The 9,142-nt window shown below is 43.0% G+C and overlaps 1 protein-coding gene across 1 annotated transcript; it reads left to right on the top strand.

Moving 5' to 3' along the window:
- Positions 1-353: 353 nt before the first annotated feature.
- slc52a3 (solute carrier family 52 member 3) lies at positions 354-7,261 on the top strand. Its single transcript, XM_047340358.1, has 4 exons — positions 354-843; positions 4,293-5,354; positions 5,989-6,112; positions 6,275-7,261. The coding sequence occupies exons 2-4, from the start codon at positions 4,360-4,362 to the stop codon at positions 6,485-6,487; spliced, it is 1,332 nt and encodes a 443-aa protein (XP_047196314.1). The 5' UTR covers positions 354-843; positions 4,293-4,359; the 3' UTR covers positions 6,488-7,261.
- Positions 7,262-9,142: the final 1,881 nt, after the last annotated feature.

Genomic DNA, 9,142 nt, shown 5'->3' with positions numbered 1-9,142 from the left:
GCCTATGCTGAGTACTTTGTCACTTTTCTATTGTGAACACAAACTCAAAGTCTATTTGTTATACATTATAATATAGAATTGAGATGTAAACCGTGATCTTTTACTAAGCTTAAGTAGTTCTGTTGCTTTAACTTCAACAAACAGTGACAGAAAACTGAAGAAAGCTTCTCTGCCTGTAAGCCTTTCAGCCAGAAAGCCCTGAAGGCAGTTTTCTCCTGACAACACCCACGAGTGTTGCCACTGCAGAGCTGCCAGCACTGGACAAAGTACAATTGTTCCAAAGTGTCAGCTTTTTGTCCCAACGCAATCTGAAACATCTGAGCTGTTTCTGCACAGCCGTGTATCTGCATGGTGTTGCTGTCTGTGCAAGCAGGAAAAGGGAAAACACCGAATTTAACTTCTCTGTAACAAGAAAAGCCGTCTGTGAGATCTGAATATGCTGCTGTGTTTGCAAAACCCCTCCAGGAAGATTAGATTAACTGAGTTTCAGGTCATGAAAAGCAAACAAAAGGAATTAAGCACATTCGCTACGCTGGTTAACGTGGAACCAGTTCATGCCTGACGACCAACAACATGAAATCATTGAGTTACCTCGGTACAACAGCCTCTCTCTGCTCGTGTTCTCTGTGCTTCCCGAGGAGACATGGACCAAAGTTTGCATCCTACTGCTGTGAGCAGTTCTTTTCCAAAACGGACTCCTGTGAAGACTATTCCCCTCAAGACTGACTGGTTAAAATCTGGATGATGATACTATGGTGGGTATAATCATCATAATCATCACCACCACCATCTGACATCAGACGCATCGCCAAAGAGAAGCAGATCCGGCCATCGATTGATGAGGTTAGAGATTTATCATTATTATTGTTATTATCATTATTTTATCCCCTTATCCTTATTAACATCCTTTAAGGGCCATATGAAATTGTTGGCTACTGAAATGCCCTTTCAGACATTCATTTGTTTTGCCATAGATTTTGTGAATCACTTTGTAACCTTGTTCAGATAAGTGCCATACAAATAAATATTATTTAATTGGAAAAAGGGAAATAATGCTATTTTAAACACAACCAGTCCTGTGAGTGAGTCCAGCTGTTGAAGGCAGGTGGTGAGAGTGATGTTTGCTGAGGAGAAATGAAGAAGTGTTTACTTCCCTGAACTAATTTAGCCACCATTTGTTACACAAGACTTGAAACCATCCCAGTCACTGTCTGATATCAACAAATGAACCTCCTGAGGTCTGAGACACAGTTCACATGGTGCATGTCGCCCCTCTGGCCAGTTGTGGGCATTGCAGGCACAAGAGCTGCTTCTCTGGAGTTTGACCTTATGGATAAAATTGGAGGGAAAATGTGTTTGTTAAAACGTGCTGATAACAACACACAGGTGTATTTGGAAAACCAGTAAGATTACAGGGAAAGTTAAAGCCAGTAAAGGAGAGGACGACGCTGTAAAGAGCTCAACAGATCTGCTGTTGTGATTTGGCTAAATACAATTATTACGTCAAACCAATTCTAAAAATATGTGTTTCCTGTCTGTGTGTTATATGTCTGACTCTGAGAAGGAAGGTTATCTTCTCTGATTCAAAATCCCTTAAGTCAATATCACCCCCTACAGGCCCCTGGGAGCCTGTGGGCTTTGTCCTTCAGATTTTCAATATCTTTTATGAAACCATATCCTGTAATGTTTTGAATTCAACATTAAATTCTCAACCTCCTCCTGTGATCTTCATCTTCCTACCGCTCCAGCACATTTTGTTTTTTCTGCACATGTAAAAATATCAAGTGCACCTCGAAGTGCTTCCCTGACATGACCTCTATTAAGAGGTGTGTGCAGTGGAGGAATCTCGGTCGATTGAAACACTGTCCTCTTGTTATCCACTGTGGCTGATCAGTGGTTGCAGTGGACTCTGACCTACCCAGAAGCCATGTGATTCCCATCAGTGTTTGTGTGTAAGAGCGGCCAAGGGAGATCTGTCACTAACTTCTACACAAGTTGACAGCAAGACGTACTGAACACCTCCAGGGGCTGAAGACGCTTGTGAGTACACGTCCACGTCTGAAACGCAGCTTGTTCTCCTGCAGTATAGTGAACAGTAAACTGAGAACATGAGATTATGTTCTTAGACTAGATTTTCCAGGATCTCAAGTGACAATAATTGGGTTTCCTTGTATTTTTGGTGACTGGATTTTGTTGAACACACGTGTATGAGTCACATGGGCACTTGCACATGACATTGTCTGACTTGGTTAGTCCGCCATCATGAGATCAGCGTGGAAAGCCACAAGCGAGTCGAGAAACAAAGCATGACAGCACATATGGTTTGTTGGATTCCTCAACAATGTGCAAAAGGGATGTGATAATTGAATCAGCTGCTTGTCACACACCAGTGGCGTCCTCTGTGTGTGTGAACTGAAACAACGCTGGTTTAGGAGAAGCATGATTTTCCACCCGATTGGTCTCTGATAGAAACACACTTGTCCTTGACTTGACTCGTTACATCAACGAGTGCAGCGCCTGTTGTAAACCTGCCTGTTTGGAACGGGCTGTTTGACCTGTGGTGATGCCGGTGGCAGCTTCTCTCTCTGGAGCTGTTAAAGTGACCTGCGGTTATTGAGCCACAGCAAATCAAGACCTGCTGCAGAACTCAGTCCACAGAACCCTGAAGCGGCACTTCTTCGTGCTTTATTATTTATAATTAATATTGAACTTATCGTGTGTCCAAATCGCACGAAATTCAACTCTGCACTTCCACTGGCCCTTAACAATACACATGCCAAGTGTGACGCAGATTAGATGGACACTTCTCCAGATATGTGAGCCGAAATAGATATGGGAAATATTGGGTTTCACTCTCATTTCTTGAGACTCGGATTGTTGGAGGAAGATGGAAGTGGAATTCCCCTTTAAAGAGTCATTCCACAGTAAGTTTCAATTAGAAGTAAAATTATTTAATATTTCACAACCAAAAATGAAGATAAATAAATGCAAAGCAGTGTTTTGTTTCTTGTCTCTTCTCAAATGAATCATCTCAGGAACTCTCAGATTCATCATGTGACCCTTTAAAAAGTCCCGACCCTGAGGTTGGGAGCCACTTGTCCAAACCACTGAACTGTACATAACATAGTTACAGCTTCCTCCATCTCGAGCAGCGGTGACAACAAAGTGCTGTTTACACATTGATGCATCAGTTATAAGCATTTAGAGTGGCTGTGAAAGGCCAGGGTGAGGGTGAGGGTGAAGTCAAGGGCAAGACTCTGCCGGCTGCTCCCAAACTCTCCACGTACCAGCTCACCTTCATCTACACTCTGGTGGTGTTGGTTAATGCTGCCACCAACGGCGTGCTGCCCTCTGTGCAGACGTACTCCTGTATGCCGTACGGAAACCTTGCCTATCACCTGTCGGCTGCTCTGGCGTCAGTGGCCAACCCAGTGGCATGCACCGTCGCAATGTTCTTCCCAAACAGGTAGAATTTAATGGTGTCTTCTATAGAGTCTTTCAGTTTACAATGAAAAGGGTCACTGACCATCAAGAGGTCTCTTCCTTGTCCTTTTATGATAGAAAATGATGATCGACCCTTGTTATGTGCAACAACATCTTTATCTGACAGCTTCAGCAGGATGAGTGCATTAGTGTTTATTTCTTAAACGAAAAGTGGGTTTAGTTTCTATCATTTCATTTAAATAGGGGCTTGGAGCCGACCATATCATGGCTAAAGGTAATAGATGCATCTTCTAAAGTTATCGTCTATTTAGTAGAAAATTCCCTTATTGTGTTTCTATTCACTGCAGTTAAGGAAGCGAGCAAAGTTTATGAAAACAATAAGAGGTAATTGAACTTTATATTAGAGTAATTCAGACCAGTGAAGTCTTATATTATCTTTGAAACTGGACTTTGGATAATAATTTTGCATAAATCCAGGACCATAAATTTAAATTTTATTCCCTCATTGCTTACACAGGAAGGTCAATAAAAAGTTATCTCGTAGTGGCCAGTTATAAGCATTTATAATATCATATAGTAATTCAAAGTTAGTAACAGGAGCCATTCTGGTGCAGAACAAGTACTTCTTTTACTTTGAGCTCATTTTGCTGGTCGAACATTTACTCAAGATGAAAATTCGAGCCAATAAATCACCACTGGCTCTGAGCTCTGGATTTAATAAGTTACAGTGTGTGATTCATGTGATCTATGAGGTATTCTGGAGTCAACAAACAGAGATTCAGTGTCGCTTCTCCACAGCAAACATCAGGTTTGTTATTGTGATGTCTCTGGTTTCTCTCGTCCTGTAGGTATGACCCACAGCAGAGGTGGAAGGATTTTGTCGTCAGGGGTTCATCAGACTGATCCAGCTGCAGCATGTCTCTGCTCATCCACGTGCTGGCCTGTGCCTTCGGCCTGGGCTCCTGGGTGGCAGTGAACGGCCTGTGGGTGGAACTGCCACTCATCGTCAACTCTCTCCCCGAGGGCTGGGATCTCCCCTCGTACCTGACGGTCATCATCCAGCTGGCCAACCTGGGACCTCTGCTGGTTACTCTCATGCACAAGCTGTGCCCGGGTCCTCACAAAGAGCGTGTGGTCATTTACACCGTCCTCTCCATTGGTGTTGTGTCCTGCATCCTGCTGGCTGTCTTCTGGGACACAACAACGGTCGTAGCTGGGGCATCATACAGCGTGGCCTTCTTCATCATCACCTTCTTCCTCTCTCTGGTGGACTGCACCTCCTCAGTTACCTTCATGCCTTTCATGACGCAGCTCCCAGCAAAGTACCTCACTACGTATTTTCTCGGAGAAGGGCTGAGTGGTTTCATTCCTGGCGTAGTCGCTCTGGCACAAGGTGTGGGCATCGCAAGGTGTGTCATCTCCAATCAGACGGAGGGAAACCACACATACGGAAACGTGTCCATCTCACACACTGAGTATCTTCCTCCAAACTTTTCCATCGAGGTGTTTTTCGCCTTCCTCACAGTCATGATGTCCGTGAGCCTGGCAGCTTTTATCGCTCTGAACAAACTTCCCCGAACATTCGAGCTGTCCACTGAGAACCTCATGCCAGACACTGAGGGAACTGTCAGCTCCGGCCTGGATAACCCCGGAGCAGACACTGATGGAGTGGCTGTGAAAGGCCAGGGTGAGGGTGAAGTCAAGGGCAAGACTCCCAAACTCTCCACGTACCAGCTCACCTTCATCTACACTCTGGTGGTGTTGGTTAATGCTGCCACCAACGGCGTGCTGCCCTCTGTGCAGACGTACTCCTGTATGCCGTACGGAAACCTTGCCTATCACCTGTCGGCTGCTCTGGCGTCAGTGGCCAACCCAGTGGCATGCACCGTCGCAATGTTCTTCCCAAACAGGTAGAATTTAATGGTGTCTTCTACAGAGTCTTTCAGTTTACAATGAAAAAGGGTCACTGACCATCAAGAGGTCTCTTCCTTGTCCTTTTATGATAGAAAATGATGATCGACCCTTGTTATGTGCAACAGAATCTTTATCTGACAGCTTCAGCAGGACGAGTGCATTAGTGTTTATTTCTTTAACGAAAAGTGGGTTTGGTTTCTATCATTTCATTTAAATAGGGGCTTGAGGCGCACGACCCTTAAGCGCTAAAGGTAATAGATGCATCTTCTAAAGTTATCGTCTATTTAGTAGAAAATTCCCTTATTGTGTTTCTATTCACTGCAGTTAAGGAAGCGAGCAAAGTTTATGAAAACAATAAGAGGTAATTTAACTTTATATTAGAATAATTCAGACCAGTGAAGTCTTATATTATCTTTGAAACTGGACTTTGGATAATAATTTAGCATAAATCCAGGACCATAAATTTTAATTTTATTCCCCCATTGCTTACATAGGAAGGTCAATAAAAAGTGATCTCGTAGTGGCCATGAGCAGGAAACAGATTTGAAAAAATCTTTGACCTCTTTTGCTCCAACTATCTCTAATCATGTTCCCAGAAACAACTGCTGATAACTAACCTACTGTTCTCAGGTCACTGGTGTTTCTCGGTGGGCTGTCGATGCTTGGGGCAGGATTTGGCAGCTACAACATGGCTATGGCTGCCATGAGTCCATGTCCGTTGCTGCAGGGTACTGTGGGGGGAGAGGTGATCATTGTAAGTGAAAGAGGTTGTGCGGCTTTATGGGGGAAACACAGCAACTCTGCTCACGGCCATAACAGATGATTACGTTGAGATATCAACATAGTCTGATTTAGATTTTCCAGATCATCATCTAGACGAACTGCTGAATCCACTTTGCTCTTGTGCTCTGACCAGGTGCTGTCGTGGCTCTTGTTCACTGGAACGACGTCTTACGTCAAAGTAATGGTGGCTGTCATCCTGAGGGACCGCAGCCACAGCGCCCTGGTTTGGTGCGGAGCCGCATCACAGATGGGCTCACTGGTCGGCTCGGTCACCATGTTCCCGCTGGTCAACACCTACCGGCTGTTTAAGTCGGGAGATTTCTGCAGCACCCAATGTCCTCTGTGACTTTGAAACTTTACCTGTGTGTTAAGTAAGGTGTCCGAGGTGGAGGTAGCACGGCTCACTCCTAAGTAGGCCTTCGAAAATCCACCTGTCACCTCCTCTAAAGCTTACATGTGTAATTTGTCTGTAGCACAAACCAAAATATATAAAATCGACCTATTTTTGATTCATTGGAAGCTACAGAGGCCGAACTATTTCTTAACATCCTCTCACCAGCCGTGTAAGAACCACCAGGCTAGCCGTTCCCCTCTGTTTCCAGTCTTTGTGCTAAGCTAAGCTAACTGTCTCATGAGAGTCATATTGCTGTAGAACTTTTTCTTTGACGTTCCTCTGCATCTTTAAACCTTTATTTACGTCCACCAAGAAAGTTATGTCTTCACCCGTGTGTGTTTGTTCGTGTGTGTGGGTTTGTTGGTTTATTTGTCAGCTGCAGAGGAACTTCTTCATTAGTGGAGGGATGAGGCCTGGGCCTGAGAACAACCCATAATATTTAGTTGTGGATGCAGATTAAGATGTAGATCCAGGAACTAAGGCAGATTATCCAATATTTTCATAAATCTTTCAGAGAATCATGTACAGATCTTTATTCGGAAAATCAGGCGTATTATGGGCTCCACAATTTATAAGAATTGATGCTTTTATGTTCATTCTTTTCTCTTTGCAGCAGATTTTTTAAGCCGTGTTTGCACTTATCAGTTATGTGTGTTCAATGTGATTCAATCAACTATGATGGAAAAACTATAAACTTATTAAAAAAATGAAACATGCAAAGTTCAACTCCGAAGTCCCAGCTCGTTTATTCATCCTCTTGCCCAAAGTGCGTTGCACCAGCTATGAGGTTCTTTGTCCACTAGATGTCGCAAGCACACTTCCAACACCAGGTACTCCACATTCTGCAGGAACTCAAATCCTCGCATTTAAAATACGTGTATTATGTCAACATGAGAAAATGAAGTTATACATCTTTTACACGGAATATTTACCTTTAAACCAAATCATCAAATTCATGCAAGTACAGTATAAAATGAGAAACAGGTTGAAAACAGGTTGTTTATGGATTAAATCAGTGTGAATACAACAAGTCAGAAGATGGACAGCGACTGATGGTGTTATAATACTAACATGGAACATAAAGTAAATGTTGTGCTTTTGTTAAATACAGATGTAGAAAGTGAACAACACATACATCTGTATTACATACACAGTATAAAATAAGTCCTGCAGCAAACATTAACTTTAGTAATTAGTTAATTAACCAAGTGGTGGAAAATAACCAAATACTTCAGTGAATATTTGATGTTCTCATACTTTAGTATTTTATTCTTATGTTAAGATAAATATTTATTGCCCATGAAAAGTGTAATAAATATTTATCTTTTCACCTGACATTTATTTGATGGATATAGTAAACTACAGATTCATATAACACAAAATATAATATAATAAATTATAATAAGTTATGATGTATTATTATGGATTAAGTTTCCCTGCTCCGCATAAAGTTGTTAAATTAGCCTCATCTTTACCAACTGCAAATTTAGTGACGTACACACGAAGTCAATGATTAAAATCCAATATTAGAATATACATCATTCTGAACCGGGCCACTTAAAGTACTTTTGGCACGTTTAAGTATATTTTAATGCTAATGCTTCTTCCACCACTGTAATATTTTGTCATCACACCTGAAAACTGACCGTTACTCACTCCAGATTTTATTTTTTAATTAAAGTGGTAATTGCAACCTTCATAAAAGCAGAATTTATTACAAGTCCTGCTAAAACGATTGTCCACCCACTGTGATTTATTACTCATGTGATGCATTTGTTAGTCCTGCAACAACAACCTTTGAAATACAGACTGAAATGTAAGTCACGTCATGGGAAAGGATGATAACGATCAAACTGAAAGAGATAATCGCCATCGGTCGCCCTCTGAGGAGGACGCAGAGATGCTGGTCAACCATGGGAGCTGGAGAGTGTTTTCCCATCAGCAGCTGTTCCTCCTCTCTGCCCTCGTGCCCTTCAGAAGGAGAGCGAGAGGTTCCCTGGCCTGGGTCTGTAGGGAAGCGCAGGGAGGAGGAGGCAGAGTAGGGCTCTAATTACTGATGCTCAGCGGGGGCCGATTGGCTGTTGCTCCTGCCGCTGGTCATTTGGGAGCTTCCCTGACCCCGACACTGAGTAAAAACAAAAAGATAAGGAAGGCAAAATGGGGCCACAATTAGCCCTACGTAGCCTCCAGGGCCTGGGATCAGTGGAGGACAAGAACAGATGGGACTTTCTCACTTGGATTTGTTGACTCCACGTTGCAGTAAAAAACAATCACTGCAGTCAGTTGCTGAAGCAGATTTTGAAATATACGGGCTCATGTGAAATTACGATCACATTTATTCTGGTCCCAGCGTGAGAGTGTTCACCTGCAGATTGCATGTAAACGCTGTTTCTCTTGTCGTCGACATGACCTTGAGTGTTTATGTGTAATCAAAACCATTTTCTCTGAGCGTCATTAGCTAAACTCCTTGATTGGCTCGGGGCTTTTGTGCTGAGACAAAACAAAGCAGCAAAGAAAAGTGTATCATTTCCTTGCGAGCGTCAGATGGTCCCATCGCTGCTCCAGCTGGACAGGAGGGGCCGTGGCCACCTGGATGCTGTGTCCCGC

Source organism: Hippoglossus stenolepis, chromosome 6 (genome assembly GCF_022539355.2).
Source record: "Hippoglossus stenolepis isolate QCI-W04-F060 chromosome 6, HSTE1.2, whole genome shotgun sequence".
NCBI classification, from domain to species: Eukaryota; Metazoa; Chordata; class Actinopteri; order Pleuronectiformes; family Pleuronectidae; genus Hippoglossus; species Hippoglossus stenolepis.
This window is presented reverse-complemented; position numbering and strand designations above follow the sequence as displayed.